The sequence below is a fragment of the Gracilinanus agilis genome, chromosome 1 (assembly GCF_016433145.1).
Source record: "Gracilinanus agilis isolate LMUSP501 chromosome 1, AgileGrace, whole genome shotgun sequence".
NCBI lineage: Eukaryota > Metazoa > Chordata > Mammalia > Didelphimorphia > Didelphidae > Gracilinanus > Gracilinanus agilis.
The window spans coordinates 293115446-293135525 of record NC_058130.1 but is presented as its reverse complement, the minus strand read 5'-3'; the positions used below and the strand labels follow the sequence as shown (position 1 = coordinate 293135525).

At 35.8% G+C, this 20080-nt stretch overlaps 1 protein-coding gene across 1 annotated transcript in view; it reads right to left on the bottom strand.

The window, feature by feature from the left end:
* TMEM232 (transmembrane protein 232) overlaps positions 1–20080 on the bottom strand; it is a 217906-nt gene that overhangs the window by 55463 nt on the left and 142363 nt on the right. The window contains exon 10 of the mRNA XM_044657626.1: positions 1954–2132. Within this exon, the coding sequence (XP_044513561.1) occupies positions 1954–2132 (179 nt within the window). The remainder of the gene's footprint in view (positions 1–1953; positions 2133–20080) is intronic.

Genomic DNA, 20080 nt, shown 5'->3' with positions numbered 1-20080 from the left:
ATATGAATTCACTGTTGGTAGAACTGTGAAATGATAGAACCATTTATGGAGAGCAACCTAGAACCATGCCCAAATAACTGTAAATTGAACCAGTAGTACAACTGCCAGGGTTAATCCTAAAAAGATCAGAGATAAGTGGAAAGGACCTACTTGCAATTGTGCAAAGTAACTCTTTTTGTAGTGGCAAAGAACTGGAAATTTAAAAGATGTCCATTAGTTGGAGAATGGCTAAACAAGTTGTTGTATATGATTATAAAGGAATAATATTGTGCCATAAGAAATTTTGAATAAAATGATCACAGAAAATCCCAGAGAAACATATATGAAGTGATACAAAGTGAAGTGAGCAGAACCATGAGAACATCATGCACATTTAAGGTAATATCATAGATTTAATTATTATCAGAAATGCAAAGATCTGGGACAACTCCAAAGGACTCATTACCAAAAAAGGCTCTCTACTGCCATAGAGGGACTGACTAGGGTCTAAATGAAGATTGAAGCCTACTATTCTTTACTCAATTTCCTCCATGAGTTTTTCTCTAGTGGAAGCAATATGTCTTTTCTTTCACAACATGATGAATATGGAATTATGTATTGTATAACATTTGTAAAATGTACATCATATTACCTGCCATCTTGGGGAGGGGAGAAGGGTAGGAGGGAGGAAGAGAACATGGGTCACAAAATGTCAGAAAATAATTATTAAAAATTGTATTAACATTTAAAAATAAAAAAATAAAAACAGTGGCCTAGGAGTTGAATTCCCAAACCTGTACAAATAAAGATTCCTCTTTTCTGTAAGCTTTCTAATGTTTCCTAAAGACAGGAAGAAAAGGACGGTTTTTTGTTGTTGTTATTGTTGTTGTTTTAATGAGAAATGATGTAGAATCTGACAAATATATTAGTGGAATAAATTTAAGAAAAATGAAAATGGAAATAATGTTAGGGTAAATCAGGGCCCAAACATTGTTTTTGTCCAAGATCCCGCTCAAGAGTCCTAAATAAAAAAACACTGTTACATATACCTCTTTTCTTGTTCAGTCAGATGGATATTATCTCTTAATGAAATGAATTACAGATATGTTAACTGCAGCAGTTGCTGCTCTATTCTTGTTCTGTTGCCTTGAGAGAACTGCCATCCCTCTCTTTTCTCCTCATTCTCTTGGTATTCCTAAAATTCCAGGCAAGCAATGAGTGGGGGGAAAAATCTGTTCTCTCCCACTTCCCACCCCTGGGGGTTATATCTTTAGTTTTCTCTCTTCCTAACCTGCAAGGAACTAAAAATCCTAAAAAACTTGGAAGTCTGACCTAATCAAATATTAAGTACCCTTTTACTCTTAGAAGTTTCGCCCATTGTATCAGAGATTCTTCCTTTTAGTAAGTAGACCACTTCCTGATACCCCAGCCTCTGGCTATAATTTCTTTTCCACGCCTGTTTGCATCCTGTCAGTATAGGCTGGACTTCTCATTTCCTTGTAGCCATGGTAATGTCAATCAATCATACTTCCCTGTCCTCACCTCCCCAAATTCTATTGTTCTTCTGAGGATCATCTAGTGTGGTGATCCTCTCAGAGGTATTGTTCCCAGAGTCCTTGGCTTTGTGTGGTGGCTGAAATATTGAACACCATCTCTTTCCTGATTAAAGTCTTGGCTTTTCTTACTACTTTAGTAGTTCTGTGTTTTTCCCAGGTTAACAAGACAATATTGTTTACAATGAGTTAAGTACTTAATTAATTGTAAAAAAGTATATAAATGTAAGCTATTAATTAATGTGATTTTCACTAAAAAGCAGATCATGCTTCCTTGTTAAATGTTATTTCACTGTTTAATTTTATAGTTGTATTACCTGTATGTTAAGTTATATCTGCAGATGTGAAAAATATCAAATTCCTTACAAAGAGAAGTTAAAAATAAATGATACTCAAATAACCTCTTGGATTTTAGGCTTACCTCAGCTATATCAATAGCACTCAAAACTCGCACATCCTTCTCATCTATTTTTACTCTCTGTAAAGTTTTCCATAATATATTTCCTAGTCCATCTTGTCTTTCGTCTCCATAGAGTTCTCGGGTCATCTTCACTAGAGTGTATATTAAGCCATAGTAAGAAGTCCAGGTCATTTGAGAACCTATTTAAAAAATCCAGAAACTTCTTATGTTAGTATAATCTTATGTAAAAGATTATATGAGAAATAAAAGCAATTTTACAGCATAATTGCTATGGAATTTGAAAATTTATAATAATTACCTTTAATTGTTTTAGTTCTTTTAAAAAGTAATAATATAAGACAAACAGGAATTAGATGAATACAATTACAAAACACCTTTCACACAAAGTTAGATCTAAACATTTGGAAAAACATTAGTTGTGCATGGGTAGGCCTGGCTAATATAATAAAAATATAATTAAAAAATAAAAGTTCTACCTAAATCAATTTCTTTAGTGCCATATCAACCAAACACCAAAAAACTATTTTATAGAACTGGGGAAAATAATTTAAAAATTCATCCAGAAAAACATAAAAAAATGTAAAGGATGGTGACTTGGTAATAACAGATCTCAAACTGTACTATAAAGCAGTAATCATCAGAACAATCTGGTACTGGCTAAGAAATAAATGGTGGATCAATGGAATAGATTAGGGATAAAAGACCTTAGAAATATAATGTTTGATAAACTCCTTTGAGTTTATCCATGCTTTTGGGATAAGAACTCACTACTTGACAAAAATTGCTGGGAAAACTGAAAAACGGTATGGCAAAAATTAGGTATAAACCAGCATACCCTAGACCACGATAAGGTCAAATTGATATATGATATAAATATAACAGGTGATAGTATAAGTAAAATAGAGAAATATAGAATAATTTATCTATTAGATCTATGGAGAAGTAAAGAATTTATAACCAAACAGGAGATAGAGAATAATACAAGATATAAAATGACTATATTAAATTTAAAAGGTTTTGTACAAACAAAACTAATGTAACCAAGATTAGATAAGAAACAACAAAATGGAGAGGAAAAGTTTTACAGCAAATTTCTCTGAAAAATGTCTCATTTCTAAAATATATAGAGAACTAAGTCAAATTTATAACCATTCAAGTCATTCCCCAATCAAAGTATACAAATAAGCAGTTTTCAGATGGAGAAATAAAAGCAGTCAATACTCATATGAAAAAAATTTCTAAATTACTCTTGATTAGAGAAATGAAAATTAAAAAATTCATAAAGGAAAATGATAGGGTGGATATGGCAAAATTGGGACACTAATACATTGCTAGTAGAGTTGTGAATTGATCCAACCATTCTGGAGGGCAATTTGGAACTATGCCTAAAGAGCTATAAAACAATGCATATCCTTTGATCTAATAATCCCAATACTAGGTCTGTATCTCAAAGAGATTTTTCAAAAAGCAGGAGGCGGGGTGGGAAAGGACCTATTTATACAAAAATATTTAAACTTTCTCCTTTTGTTGTGGCAAAAAATTGAAAATTGAAGGGATGTCTCTCGATTAGGGAAATGACTGAACAAATTGTGGTATATGATAGTGACCAAATACTATTGTGCTATAAGAAATGATAAACAAATTGATTTCCAAAAGAGCTAGAAAGACCTACATGAACTGAAGCAGAGTGGAATAAGCAAAACCAGGACAACATTAAACACAATAATAGCAATATTGTGGCATGATCAACTGTGATAGACTTAGCTACTCTCAGCAATACAATGATCTAGGACAATTCTGAGGACTTCTGAAAAAAAAAAAAGAATGTTGTCCATGTCCAGAGAAAAAACTATTGGAGTTGGAATACAAATCAGAGCATCAGATTTTTCATTTTAATTTACTTGTTACTCTTTTGGCGGTTTTGGTTTTATATGATTATTCTATTACAACATGAATAATATGTACATATATTTTGCATGATATGCATGCATGACTGAGACAATTTGGATAAAAAACTTCAGGAAACTTATGTGGAAATTTATCATATATAATTGGTAAAATGTTATCTTTATAATTTAAAAAAGATAATAATATAAACAATCTTTAAAAACATATTTGCCCTTTTTTGCACATGGAAATATACATTTGAAACATAGGAGAGAAATGCTGATTGAGAATCTATTTTAATCTTCTCACAATGATGGAAATGCCAAAAAAAAAAAAACTTCTTTAAATTCTCAAAATAAATTTAAAATTACTTAAAGAAAAAGAAAATTGAAAATCTCTAACATAATGGAAAAAGACAAATCAGAGGTAAAAATACCAAGAGAAAATATTGTTTTTCAACAACTTCAACAATAGGATAAAAAAACAAAGGTACTTTTCAGTTTTTTTTCAAAATTCAATAAAATTGATCATCCCAATTATGTTATAGAGAAAGCAAAATTTTATAATTGCAAAAAGAAATTGTTAGAAGAAAATCCTGGTTCAGGACTTGCCCTGTTCAATTAAGCTAACTGAGGAAATGTGATAAAGCAATTTACTAGCACAAGAAGCTAGCAAGCAGTCGGGAGTAAAGTCCACTCCATTCAAAGTACATGCTGCTTTTTATGGAAGGAAGTGAACAATTTCCATATTAAAGCAAAAGTATTTTGATTGGCACATATAATCATTAGGTTATGGAATTAATGCTGCCTCAGCTTCTTTCTTGTCATAGGAAATGGAACTGGTACAAATGCACAAGAGTATTTCCCAACCCTCATCTCCTACAGACTTGACTGTCTACATAATCAAAGCCTAAACAATGTTTAAAAATGGAGTTGATCAGACTGATTCTATAGAAGTAACTTATTGGGCACAATCAGGAAAGAATACATAGAGATAGAGATAGTCACAGAGATAGACAGAATAGAGAGAACATCTGCTCAGAATTTTTGTATACATACTCAATTCTTGCTCAGCAAACATTTAAGAGAATTTTTGTCATTAACTAGATATAGTCAAAGGAAAATATGAAGTGGTGGAAAGACTTTCATTACACATTCTTCAAAACAAGTTCACTAAGATGTTGGTTTGGCTGCAGGCAGAGAATATTGCACTCACTCTTTAAAACTCTCCAGACTGGGTCCCTTGAATATTGCAGAAAAAGGCTTCAGAGTTCTTATATGAACTGATGAAAAGCAAAGTAAATAGAATAAATAAAACACACACACACACACACACACACATGTGCACACAGACACAAAGTAATCAACAAGAGGGAAGAACAAACATTTTCTCTAAGCCTCACGTTGAATGTAGCAATTAACTATGAACTGATTTTGTTGAATATTTTGCCTGAGAGCAATTGAAACCAATTAAAAGAAAACAATCAAAATTGGATTTAAAAAAAAAGGAAAGAAACTATTTCTGGAGCCTATTGTTACCACCCCCACCCCAGTCTTTACAGGCTCTATCTATTGCTGCCCCTCCCTAGTATTCATTAGTCTTCTGGAGTGATGGGCGAACTTTTTAAAGAGGGGGCCAAAGGAAAGGAAATGCTCATCTATCAGTCTGTTTCTAAGGCAACTTTCAAAGTTTCATTGTATTGTATCCTACTCATTGTATTCCTTAGATTAGGAGTAATGTCATGCAGCCAGATAGAACATTTCAGGGGGCTGCATCTAGCCCACAGCCCATTACTGGTTCTCTATGAACTTTCTATGGTAAAGTAAAACAATTGAGGTTATGCCTCACATAAGACTCCATAAATACATTTAATTCTGCTTTCCTCTATCCCTCTTAAGTACCCTCATACTTTGGTGATATGTGATGACCCCAGATTACAATCTCCTTGCTTTGACAAGAAGACACCTGTTATTACTATTTTGTTAGTTACCTTTATTAAAAGTAACCTTCACAACTTCTCTTCATTAGAAATAAAGCCATCTTAACTTACATTTCTAGAATCAAAGATGGCAGAATAAGGAGTACTCTAAGACTGCCAAACATAACTCCAAACAACCATAAAAAAATCTCAAAATGAATTCTGGAGCAGTAGAACCAATGGAAGAAAGGGTGAAGACATGCTTCCTTGTAGGACAGTGTGGAGGGATGGCAAGAAAGACCCATCTCGTGGGTGTAGGAAGGGAGAAAGTAGTCTTGTATCCTAGGGTACACCTCAGATATGAACCAGGGCATCAAGCAGGGATGGAGCAATGTTCAGTCCATCCTCAGCAGGAGAAAGCACAAATCAATGGAATACAGTACAGGTGGCAGTGGTAGGAGCACAGCCCACCATAGTCTAGCCATAATGAAATCTGGAACAACCCAATACAGGCTGAAGTGGGAGGGGTACAGTCCAACATGGTTCATCAGCAGAACCCAACACAATATAGCGCAAGTAGCATCTGCACAGAAGAGTTGTAGGCCCATGCACAGCAGGCCAGCCAGGCTTCCCCTACAAAGAACTCACTATTGGATATAAAGGGGAGCCAAGCTAATCCCTAGCACCAGAATAGACCATAGCACAAGCTCCTGTAGTACTCCCTCCACCACAGGAATAAAGCTAAACTTCAATGTTGTAAGGGTTAAAAATTAATGGTTGCCAAAATATATGACAATTTAAATAATAACTGTGTCACCAATTCAAAGCATTATTGCTCAAAGTCAAAATGACCTTTAATAACTTTTATTTACAAAAGAGGTGGAAAAAGTGAAAGTAGAGAAATACAAAAGGGTAGAGAAGAAAGACATTAGTCTATCTAACTAAATGTTGCTCTGGTGCTTGACTCAGCCAGGACTTGTTGACCTTCAACCGGAATTAAACTCTCTCCAGAAGACAGGAAGGGAAAGTCAGCTATCCACTCACCCAAGTTACCTCCAACAGGCAAGTTAAGACAATGACTCCAGCTGAAGGTGCCTCCTAAGGCTTACTTTCTTCTTGAAGCTGACTCTCCTGCCCCAGAAATTCAGGGCTTTTTATAGTGGCTTCTTGTCCTTTCCCCTCTTCACAAGGGCCAGTCACAGATTCCAAATTGCCTAGCACTGGGCAATGTCTGTGGGATCGACTTCTCACCTTCTGGAGGTGTGAATTCTCATCAAAGGGGTTCACAGTTTCCTGGCTGATTGAGTTTCTGAGGGTGTGAATTCTCTAAGTGGTTTGCAGCTCCTCCACCTAGTTCAAGCTTATGTTGATTCAATCAAAAGGTAAACAAAAGAGTAAATTCTGTCCTCACAATCTACTAAGGTACTTAAGTTATTGTTAACCAAAAAAGTGTTGACTCCAACTAGGCAAAGTGAATAATGGATTCCCTTTTTTACAAGTGTAAACTCAGAATAGACAAAGAGAATCAAGAATTTCCTTTCACAATGTTTAGTTGAAGATAACAAAAAAGCTCCCTAAACTGGGCAAAAAATCATGGGAAAATCCAGACCATGGAAAAATTTTTCAGCAACAGGGAAGACCAAAATGTAGGCTGAAAAGAGGACAATGCCAAAATGGAAATATGTGAAGCCTCAAAGGAAAAATATCAAAGGATGTCAAACCCAAAATGAACTTCTGGAAGATCTCCAAGAGTATAAAAATAACAATGAGACAGAAGAAAAACTGGGAAAAGAAATGAAAATAGCTTGGAACAAAAATTCTCTGAAGAAAACAACCTCCTAAAAAAAGGAAGTACAAAAGCTCAAGGAAGAAAATAAAGCCATGAAAATTAGAATTGGACAAATGGAAGCTATTGACTCCATGTGATATCAGGAAATAACAAAATATGAAAAGAATGAAAAGATTGAAGAAAATCTGAAATATCTCACTGGAAAAACAACTGATTTGAAAAATATATCCAAGAGAGACAATCTAAGAATCACTGGAATAACAGAGAGTCAAGATCAAAAAAAGAACTTGACACTATAATTTAAGAAATCAGGAAAAACTTGTAATGATATTTTAAAATAAGAGAAGAAAATTGAATTGAAATAATCCATCAATCACTTTCTGAAATAGATTCCAACCAAGAATTATATAGAAAACAAAATGGAACATGATTTTCTAGAAGGAAAAAATAGATATTTAATGAAATAGTAAATTTTCAGGCATTCCTAAAGAAAATACAATAGCTGAACAGAAAACTCAATGATTATGATGTGGGCTGACAATGGGCAATGAGGGATAGTAATAGGAACAGGATCCTCATACTCTGAAATCTTGCATTTATCACTAGTTAGCAGTGGGTAGAAATCAACTGCAAAAGAGTAATTTCAGCCTTAGTCAAGCATAAATTATAGATTGATCAATTACCCATTCTGTGTACTAGATCTGTAATATTCTATACTAGATATCAGCTTTTTACCTAATCTGTTTTATTTATTACTCATATTTGTTCTTAGAACTGAAAGACATAATTAATTATCTACAATGGTCCTTCAATATACCACATTGCCCCCAGGTTCCCATTCTCGAAAGGCAGTAAGACCTCTCCCATGTTTACAAATGATGACAAGGTGGACAGTGGGAGAACATGGAACCTGTGCACTGGGGATTTTGGCATTCCAGAATATGTGAAGTGGAAATTAAAGGGGACCTTGAAAATATCAAAGTACAACCTCTTTAACTACTATTAGAGAAAAAAAAGGGAACAACCATCTTTAAAATGGAAAGTTAATTATTGAGAGAGATATGAGGGACACTGCCTCAAGTCATTGACTTAAGACAAATGCCTTCAAAGATTTACAGAGAGGGGCAGCTGGGTAGCTCAGTGGATTGAGAGTCAGGCCTAGAGACAGGAGGTCCTAGGTTCAAACCTAGCCTCAGCCACTTCCCAGCTGTGTGACCCTGGGCAAGTCACTTGACCCCCATTGCCCACCCTTACCAATCTTCCACCTATGAGACAATACACAGAAGTACAAGGGTTTAAAAAAAAAAAGATTTACAGAGAGAGATGTGGCCATGACTGCCTTGGATTCACAAGAGACAGACTCACCAATCCCAAGTTATAGAAAGACTCTTGACTTATAGGAAAATACAACAGACATTTTACAGTTTCATGGAAATTAGCATTTTCAAGAACATGGAAAATAGTTTTACAGTGGCTACATTTAAGCAAATTACTATTTTAAAGAAATGATTAGGAAGTTGGAGTTCCAAAGAGAGGAGGAATTTGGGACTGGATTATCTGGGAGAGGCTGATTTAAGGATCAGTCCAGCCCTTGGGCTTGACCTCCTGGAAGAAATTTCCGATAGAGTAAGAGAGAATTCTAAGACAAAAAGGGTATTTAAGATTTGATACTTAAGATTTGATCAGATCAGTCTGGGACATCTGCCCCAGGCAAATTCCCAGGAAAACTCACTTAAAACTGTAATGGTTAGGGGAGGGGAAGGGGGGAACCAGCTTTATTTACTGATATATTAATAACTATTACCTTGAGAATAACACACTAATTTTTCACTCCACACAAGAAGATTCCCCCAAATTTGCACATGCTGCATATTGCCTATGGCAACAAACCCCAAAACATACCTCCACCTGAATTTGGAATGGGAGATGATAAGCTTCCGGACCCCAATAAATATGCCAACCCTGATACACAGTGGGTAGAAACTGCCTCTCCACAGAGTTGCTGCTACTCCATACTATCACCTCCAAAAAATATACTCTACTAGTTCCTAAGTTTCTCCATTTGTCCTAAGGCTACCTGGTTAGCCCCCAGACTATTCCATCAAAAATCACTTCTTCAAATAAAATTATTTTTCTTACTTCTGGAATGAATAGAGTTTGAGTCTCTCGTTCTTTTTTTTAACATTTATTAATACTAATTTTTTAGAAAAGTTAACATAGTTACATAATTCATGCTCTTACTTTCCCCTTCACCCCCAGAACTCCACCCCCACCACACCCCCATGGCTGATGCGTATTTCCACTGGTTTTAACATGTGTCATTGATCAAGACCTATTTCCAAATTGTTGATAGTTGCATTGGAGTGGTAGTTTCGAGTCTACATCCCCAATCATGTCTGCTTCAACCCATGTGTTCAAGCAGTTGTTTTTCTTCTGTTTCCACTCCTGTAGTTCTTCCTCTGAATGTGGGTAGAGTTCTTTACCATAAATCCCTCAGAATTGTCCTGGATCATTGCATTGCTCCTAGTACAGAAGTCCATTACATTCTATTTTACCACAGTATATTGGTCTCTGTGTACAATGTTCTTCTGGCTCTTCTCCTTTCACTCTGCATCAATTCCTGGAGATCTTTCCAGTTCACATGGAATTCCTCCAGTTTATTATTCCTTTGAACACAATAGTATTCCATCACCAGCATATACCACAATTTGTTAAGCCATTCCCCAATTGAAGGGCATACCCTCCTTTTCCAGTTTTTTGCCACCACAAAAAGCACAGCTATTAATATTTTTGTACAAGTCTGTTTATCTATGATCTCTTTGGGGTACAAACCCAACAATGGTATGGCTGATCAAAGGGCAGGTAATCTTTTAGAGCCCTTTGAGCATAGTTCCAAATTGCCAGCCAGAATGGTTGGATCAGTTCACAACTCCACCAGCAATGCATTAATGTCCCAGTTTTGCCACATCCCCTCCAGCATTCATTACTCTCCCCTTCTTTCATTTTAGCCAATCTGTAGAGTTGTTTTGATTTGCATTTCTCTAATTATTAGAGATTTAGAACACTTTCTCATGTGCTTATTGATACTTTTGATTTCTTTATCTGAAAATTGCCTATTCATGTCTCTTGCCCATTTATCAATTGGGGAATGGCTTGATTTTTTATACAATTGGTTTAACTCCTTGTATATTTGAGTAATTAGACCCCTGTCAGAGTTTTTTGCTATAAAGATTTTTTTCCCCAAGTTGTTGTTTCCCTTCTGATTTTGGCTATATTGTTTCTATTTGTACAAAAGCTTTTTAGTTTGATATAATCAAAATCATTTATTTTACATTTTGTAATTTTCTCTAACTCTTACTTGGTTTTAAAATCTTTCCTTTCCCAGAGATCTGACAAGTAAACTATTCTATGTTCACTTAACTTATTTATAGTTTCCCTCTTTATATTCAAGTCATTCATCCATTCTGAATTTATCTTGGTGTAGGGTATGAGATGTTGATCTAAACCTATTCTCTCTCATATTGTTTTCCAAATTTCCTAGCAGTTTTTGTCAAATAGTGGATTTTTGTCCCAAAAGTTGGGCTCTTTGGGTTTATCATACACTGTCTTGCTGATGTCACTTACCCCAAGTCTATTCCACTGATCCTCCCTTCTATCTCTTAGCCAGTACCATACCAAGTCTCTCATTCTTGAGGCAAGACCCTGCTACAAATTTGGGTGTGTTTCTCCCACATCACTGATATAACACTCAAGAAAAGCATAACAAGTAAATAAAAGTAGGAAACTGAAGGGATTCAGTAAGGTTAAACATTCCTAAATGGGAAGGTGATAATTAAGATATTTATGACTCCTGAGATATCTAAAGTACTTAAAATAGAGTGGAGGAGAATATGGAGGTGGGGTGGGGGGAATGCTTGAAACTTAGTCTTATTGGAATGGAAGGAAGGTGGAATAAGATGAGGAGGATGGAAAAAAAGGAGGGCAAATTGGGGGAAGCAGTGATTAGAAGCAAAACATTTGTGAACAGGGAAAGACTGAAAAGAGAGAGAAGGGTCAACAGGGAATAATAAGATGGAGGAAAACAAAATTAGTAATCATAAATGTGAGTGTAAATGGGATGAATTTCCATGTAAAACAGAATAAGATAGTAAAAAGAATTAAAAGTCAGAATCCCACAATATGTCATCTACAAAGAAATATACTTCAAGCAGGGAGATACACACAGAGTAAAGAAAAAAGGCTGGAACAGAGTCTATTATATTTTAGATAAAGTTAAGAAAGGCAATAATTATGATCTCATTCAAAACAAAAGTGAAAATTGATCTAATTAAAAGAGAGGGGAAATTACAAGTTGATAGAAACTGTAGACAATAAAATCAATACCAGATTTATATGCACAAAATGGCATAGCAACCAAATTTCTAAAGAAGTTACATGAGTTACAGGAAGAAATAGACAATAAAACTATACTAGTAAAAGACATTAAGTCTTATCCTCTCAGTGCTAGATAAACTAAAATTTAAAAACAAACAAGAATAAGGGAAATGAATAGAATTTTAAAAAAGGAAGATGTGATAAAACTCTGGAGAAAACAAAAGAGAATAGAAAAATATAGTTTTTTCCCAGCAATAAATTGCACCTTCACAAAAACTGACCACACAATAGGACATAAAAGTCTCATAATCAAATGCAATGTAGAATGACAGAAATATTAACTACATCTTTTTCAGAACATAATGCTATAAAATTTGCACTCAACAAAGGCCTACAGAAAAAAAAAGACAAAAAAAATTAATTGGAAACTATAACTTTATCTTAATTAATGAATGGGTTAAAGAACAATTCATAGAAACATTCAATAATTTAATTAAAGAGAATGACAACAAGAAGATAATATACCCCAAATTTTGGAATGCAGAAAAGGCAGAATTCAGGGGATTATTTATCTCTCCAAATGCCTATATTGATAAAAGAATAAAATAGTGGATCAATGAATTGGGAATGTAACAACAACAAAAACAAGAAAAAGAACTATTTAAAAATCCCCAAATAAATTATGAAATTATGGAAATCAAAATAGGGATAAACAAAATAGAAACTAAGAGAACCATTGAACTGATAAATAAGGCAAGGAATTAATTTTGTGGAAGAAAAACAATAAAGTAGATAAATAATTGACTAATTTGATCAAAAAAAGAAAAAAGAAAATGAAATTACTAGTATAAAAATGAAAATTTATTTGCAACCAATGAAGAGAATATTAAAGCAGTCATTGAGAGTTAATTTGCCCAATTATATGCCAATAAAGCTGACAATATAATTGAAATAGAAGAATGTTTTAAAAATATATAAATTGCTTAGATTAACGAAGAGAAAATGAATACTTAAACAACCTCGTCTTAGAAAAAGAAATTGAATAAACCATCAATGATTCCTTAAGAACAAAGTCTCAGAGTCAGATGGATTCACAAATGAATCTACCAAATATTTAAAGAGAATAATTAATTCTAATACTATATAAAGTATTTGGGAAAATAGCTGATGGAATTCATTCAAATTCCTTTTTTAATACAAATATGGTGTTGATACCTAAAGCAGAAAGAGAAATAATAGTGAAAGAAAATTATAGGTCAATATCCCTAATGAATATAGATGCAAGAATGTTTATTTTTATTGAATTTTACTACATTTATCCTTGCTATTTTATTTAAAATTCTGCTTCATTTGGGTCATAAAAGGAATTTAAAAGATTTCCTTCTTCTTCTATTTTTCCAAATAGTTTATGTAATATTAGAATTTACTATTCTTTGAATGTTTTATAGAATTCACTTGTGAGTCCATTTAGCACTGAGATTTTTCCCTTTGGGAATTCTTTGATAGTTTGTTCAATTTCTTTTTCTATGTTAGAAGTTTTTTTCAAAGCAGAATTCAAAGTAAATCCTTGATTTGGTTTTATTTTATATCCTGCAGTTTTGTCAAAGTTGTTAATTATTTTGATGAGTTTGTTATCTCATTCTCTAGAGTTCTCTAAGTGTACTGTCATACAATTTCTGAAAAGTAACAGAAAGCAAGAGGTACACATCTTACTGGGGTGAGAGAAGAGAGTAAACCAATAAATGCTTCATCAGGAGAACTTGCAGAGCATTTATTGACAAACCCTATTTGCTGCCAAGTCTGAAACACCAAAAAACAAAAAACAAAAACAAAACAAAACAAAAAAAAAAACAGATGAGGAGCAGCCTAAGACCTTACAGAGGTCTGAGGTAAGGAAATGTTAATCTGGGAGCAGCCCAGTCCTCTGCCTAAAACAACAAAACTAGCAGCGCTGGAAAGGAGTAGCTTAACATCAGCCCTACCTGTGTTTATTTTTGGCCTAATGCAATGAATCCACAGAGTAGGGAATAGCCCAAAACAGGAGACAATAGCAGGGGGAGTGAAATCCAGCTGGGAAAAACTGCTACAAGTCTCCCCATAAGAAGCCAGCAGGTCCACTCCCTTGAATTGCACACTAAGGGACTCACGGTCAGCTGGGCCTACCCCAAGCACCAGAGAAGGTTATACTTCAAGCTTTGAGCAGTGCTCCCTCCACCTCAGGAACAGAGTAGAACCTAAATATAAAGAAAAGATAAAAAGGAAGAAAAAATAGAAAAAGGAGCAAAAGGCAAAGAAAAAGCCTTAACTTAGAAAGTTACTTTAGTAACAGGGCAAACCAACATATAAACTCAGAAGAGGGCAACAAAGGCAAAAAGGACACATGTAAAGCCTCAAAGGAAACTGAGAAAGGATTTCAAGACCCAAAAGACCTCTCAGAATGACTTCAAAAGAAGTTTAAAAATCAAATAGGAAAAGAAATGATAGAAAGATTCAACAACTTGGAAACTAGAATGGGCCAAATGAAGAAGGAAAGAGAAGAGCTCAAGGAAGGAAACAACTCCCTAAAAATAAGAATTGAACAAATGTAAGCTAATGATTCTATAAAGCATCAAAAAACAAACAAAAAAAATCAAAAGAAGGGAAAAAAGAAGAAAAGCTGAATTTTCTCTCACTAGAGAAACAACTGACCTAGAACAAAGATTCAGGAGAGAAAATTTTGGGATCATTGGAATACCTGAAAGCTACAATAATAATAAAAAAAAGAATCTGGATGCCATATTACAAGAAATTATCAGAGAAAACTGCTGGAATATCCTCAAGCAAGAGAGGAAAATAGTAATTGAAAGAATTTACCAATTATCTTCTGAAAGAGACCCTAATATAAAACATCCCAGAACTATTATAGCAAAATTCAAAAACCCCCAAAGGGAAAAAGTACTGCAAGCAGAGATAAATAGAAATAAATTAATCAAATATTTTGGTGCTATAGTCAAGATTACACAATACGGGGAACCCCGATCTCTGCAGGTCCAGGGGCTCAAGGGGGTGTGACAGTGTTGGCAGATAAGACAAATAAATACAGTCTGCATTTCAATCATATATTCCAAAGACTGTTTCTGACAACCTTGGGCTGTGTTTATTTTTATACATTTTGAGATCACACATAAGGTTGGCATGAAAATTCATTTTCATCATACATATTTTCTTGGAGATAATGGATTGTCACATATTAATTAACTTTGTTACTAACAACTCTTCATTCTCCAGTAACTTTCAATATTTTTCAAAGGTATGTTTTGATATGTTTCCCAGGCTATGGGGTAGAGAGTACAGTTCAGGGATGTACTGGCCTTTACACAGAAGGCTACTTCTCCATTTTTCATCCATTGTAACATACCGAATCAGGGATCTGGGTGGGGTGAGGCTTATTGTTTCTGGTTTCTTATTATGTAAGCTTCCATGTATGGGAATGGAAAATCTGGGTGCATTTTGATGGAGTTTAAAATCTTAAATGTTAACTCACTATTTGCTGGTTTGTTATGAAGTAACTTTTAGGGGAATTTCTGTATTAATACATGTAAAGGTGGGATTTCCTAGGAGTTTGTTGGGGGCCTGTAAGGGCTCTAATGATAGCCTATAATGTTCTTCTATATATCCCTGGGGCTGAGTGGGGATATTGATCACAATAATTTCAACAATAAGGGGTGTTAGTAAGAGAAGAGTCACACAGGGGTATCTAAGTGAGGGGTTTCCATCCTCTCTGGAATCTGCTGTGCAGTTCCAGCATCCCTGAGACTTTGTCATTCAGGAAGGGTTTGATGGCCCCCAGCAACATAAGAACTGGAAGCTTCTACACCAAAGAATCAGAAAGCATGAAATATGATACTCTGAAAGGCAAAGGATCTAGGACAACAACCATGAATCACATACTCAGCAACATTGAGTATAACTTTCCAGGGGGGAAGGAGGGATATTTAATGAAATAGAGAACTTCCACATATTCCTGGCAAAAAAAAATCTGAAAAGAAAATTCAATAACCAAATTCTACATTCAAGAAAACCATAAGAATGGGAATAGAAATGTGAAAACTAAATAATTTAAATAAGGTTGAATTGAGTACATTCATACCTGGGAAACTACTTGAGTACATTCATTACATGGTAAACATATTTGTACCAAATGGCATAACATCCAAATTCCTAAAGGAGAAGTTACATAAGTTATAAGAGGAAATAGTAAAATGTTACTAGTGTGGAGTCTCAATCTTCCCTTCTCATAAGCAGATAAGTCCAACCAAAAAATAAATTAAAAATAAATTAAGAAGATAAATAAAACTTTAGAAAAGTTAAATATGACAAAGCTATGGAAAATCCAGATGAGAATAGAAAGTAACATATCTTTTTCTCAGCAGTACATAGCACCTTCACAAAAACTGACCATATAAAAGGCAAAGGATGACACAAAAGCCTCAAAACCAAATGTACAAAGGCAGAAATATTAAATGCATCCTTCTCAGACCATAATGCAATAAAAATTACATTTAAAAAAGACCAGAAGAAGGGCAGATGGGTAGCTCAGTGGAGTGAGAGTTAGGCCTAGAGACAGGAGGTTCTAGGTTCAAACCCGGCCTCAGCCACTTCCCAGCTGTGTGACCCTGGGCAAGTCACTTGACCCCCATTGCCCACCCTTACCACTCCTCCACCTATGAGACAATACACCGAAGTACAAAGGTTTAAAAAAAAAGACCAGAAGAAAGAATAAAAATTATTTGGAAACTAAATAATCTTATAATATGTAATGAATGGGTCAAAGAAAAAAATAATAGAAACAATAATTTCATTAAAGAAGATGGCTGTGAGGAAACAACATACCAGAATTTATGGGATGGAGCCAAATCTATACTTGGGGAGAGATTTATATAGCTAAATGCTTACATAAATGAAACAGAGAAAAAGCAGTCAATTATTTGAGCATGCAAATGTATAAAAACAACAAATTTAAAATCTACAATTAAACACCAAATTGGAAATTTTGAAAATCAAAGGAGATATTAGTAAAATTGAAAGTAAGAAGATGATCAACCTTATAAATAAAACAAGAAACTAGTGTTATAAAAATATAAAGTGAGATCCCTCTGCCTTCTTCTCTAGGAGCTGATATCCCTCTGCCTTCTCTTGGAGCTGAGATCTTTGTACATACAAGTATCAGGTCAACAAAGCCTGACTTAAGGGGAGAGTCTGGAAAGTGACCTTCAACCCAGATGTAGAGACTAGATTTGAAATGAATGAAGTGACTAAAATCTGAGCCATTTTGTGAAAAAATATGGCCACCATAAATTTGTACGTGATTGTTTCCCATGACTTCAGTTTGAGAGAAATCTCTGACTAATATCAAGGAATATAAAATTCAAAGAGGGACTGAGGGTTTGAAGAAACTAGAAAGATATTTAGCCAATATTTAGTCCTAATCAGAGTAAGAAAGTGACCTCAGGGAATGACTGTACTCAGGAGAATGAATATAGCAGATGCTTTCCTGAACAGATAGACCTTCTTCAGGACTATGGGAAACTTCCTGAAATGCACAAGTATCAAGGTAATGTAGGAGAAATATCCTTCCACTAGAGTTCAAACCTCATTAGACATCAAAAAAGATATCCTGGAGAAATGCTATCTGTATGTAATAAAGATGGGAAGGCCTTTGTTCAGAACTCTAAGTTTGCTGGACATCAGAGCATCCACACTAGAGAATAAGTCATGCAAAGAGGAAGTTTTCACTCCTTGGGGATCCTTCTCCCTGAAAAGGACCTTAGTCTGGCCCAAGTAGAGATAAGAGATCCTAGAACCAGAAAGAATAGCCACTGGGATCCAGGGCCACCATATATCTGAATCTTGGCTTTTCGTTTCCCTTGCTTGTGCTGGCTGCCCTTTCCATTGGGTCTCATCTTCCCTGTCTGGTTTCTTGTAGTGATCTTCAGGAGTCAGTAATATTTAAAGATGTGGCTACAGACTTCATCAGAAAGAGTAGTCCTGTTGAACCATTCTCAAAAAAGAACTATACAAGCAGGTCTTGCAGAAGAATGTTCAGAACCTTCCTTACATGGAGCAATTCCAATAAGAATTGGAAAATTCTTAGAGAAAAATTGATCTCCCCTTTCTACCAAGGGGAAGCACTATGGATGTTAAAGCAAAATGCCAAAATAGTTCCTCCCCAGGCCTTCAGTCCAAACTCTAAGCTCATTATTCATTAGAAAATGCATCTTAGAAAGCAGCCTTATACTTTTCAGGAAGTAGAGCTATGATGGTGGAGAGGATACACAGACCCACATTATCTCTACCAAATTACCCTTCAAACAACTAAGATATAACCCTTCAAAACAAATTCTGGAGAAGCATAACCCATAAAAGCTGGGATGAAATAATTTTTCTGCCCCCAAAATTTAGAAGACATGCACAAAAGATTTACTGCACCAGGGTGGAAGTGGACCTCAAAGCCACATCATAGCAACTTTGGAGTGTCTGAATCAGCAGCAAAGGTTTCTGGAGCTCTCAACCAGAGATGGACAACCATTTTAAAGGAGATTACAGGGATTTTTTGCTGTCTCTAGGTCTAAGACTCTTGTCACATTGCCCATACACAGATCCAGATCTCATGGCTCCAAAGAGAAAGAGGACACAGGCAGAGTTGGTTGCTCACAGACCAGAGTGCAGACCAGGAGAGTACTAAGCACTCCTCTCTAGGTCATATCATATCACACTGGAAGAACTGAAAACTTATAGAATTACTTAAAGAACTTGAAGCTTAGAAGAGTGTCCCTTCTCCACAGGGACAAAGCCCAACTTTTAACAGCTGTTTTTTATTTAAAAGGAAAATAAGGCTAGAAAATGAGCAAACAACAACAAAAAAAAGAAATATTAATGAAAAAATTAAAGGTTATATGCTGATCTCACATTGTATTATAAAATAGCAAATATCAAGACATTCTGATATTACCTAAAAAACAGAATACTGAATCAATGGAATAGATTAAGCACGTCATATATAGTAGTAAATGACCACAGTAACCTAATGTTTTACAAACCCAAAGATGCAAGCTATTGGAAGAAGAACTCATTATTCAACAAAAACAACTAGGAAGAAGAGCAAGGAGTTTCCGGTTAAGATGGCGGCAGTGTAAGGAGCAGCTGCTCGATCTCTCCTGACTCGATCTCTCCTGACCGAAGCATACAGGACTCCTCAAGGGGAAATAAAAACGAGTCTAGAGGAATGAAGGAACCCCACAACAGGGCGCAGCATTGAAGGTATGCAGAATTGGGGCATTTCCACACTATAAAGGGGTTAAACAGCTCTCACTAAAAGGCGAGAGGAAGAAGCCCCTCCCCCAACCCCCACACTGCACACCTCGCACAACGCCAACACACAAGGGTGAAAACAGGACTGGGGCAACCAGATAATAACTGGCAGCCCCAGGGCTTGTACCTGTGTGCTGCAAGACGAGGGACCCCAGGTGGCTGGGGGCGCTTATGGACCTTCCCCAAGTGTCCACATGGGTGAAGGCACCACCTGGGGCCGGGACAAAGGCCTCTAAAACACAGCCTTTCCCAAGCGCTGAAGGCATTGCCTCAGGAGCGAATAAAGATCTCCAGCCCACAGACTTTCACTATCTTCTGCACAGGCAAAGGCAGTGCCCTAGGCTTGAATAACTATCTCCAGCCCAGGCTTGGACTTCCAGTGAGGACCCTGTGCAGACCCAGCACGGCAGTGGAAGCAGCCCCAAAGACTGCTGAAGGAACCTCCGGGAGAGGGGCAGACCGGGAACTACCAGGAGGCCTGACCCCGAGGACAAGGAGACTGGAGCCCCCCGGAGCTTGCAAGGCCCAGGCAGACCCTGAGTGCAAAGACAAAGCTGAAAAGGGGCGGGGCTAACAATGGCCAGCAATAAGGAAGTCCAAAAGAAAAAGACTATCAAGAGAAACTCTGGAACACTCTACAACTTCTACACAGAGAAAATCCAGACAACAGAGGAGGGAAAACAAAAATCCAAACCTCCCCCAAAAAATGAAAGCTGGTCACAGGCTATGGAAGAGTTTAAAAATGAAATGCTGAGGAAGATGGAAGAAATCTGGCAAGAAAATAACAGTTTAAAAGGCAGAATTTCGCA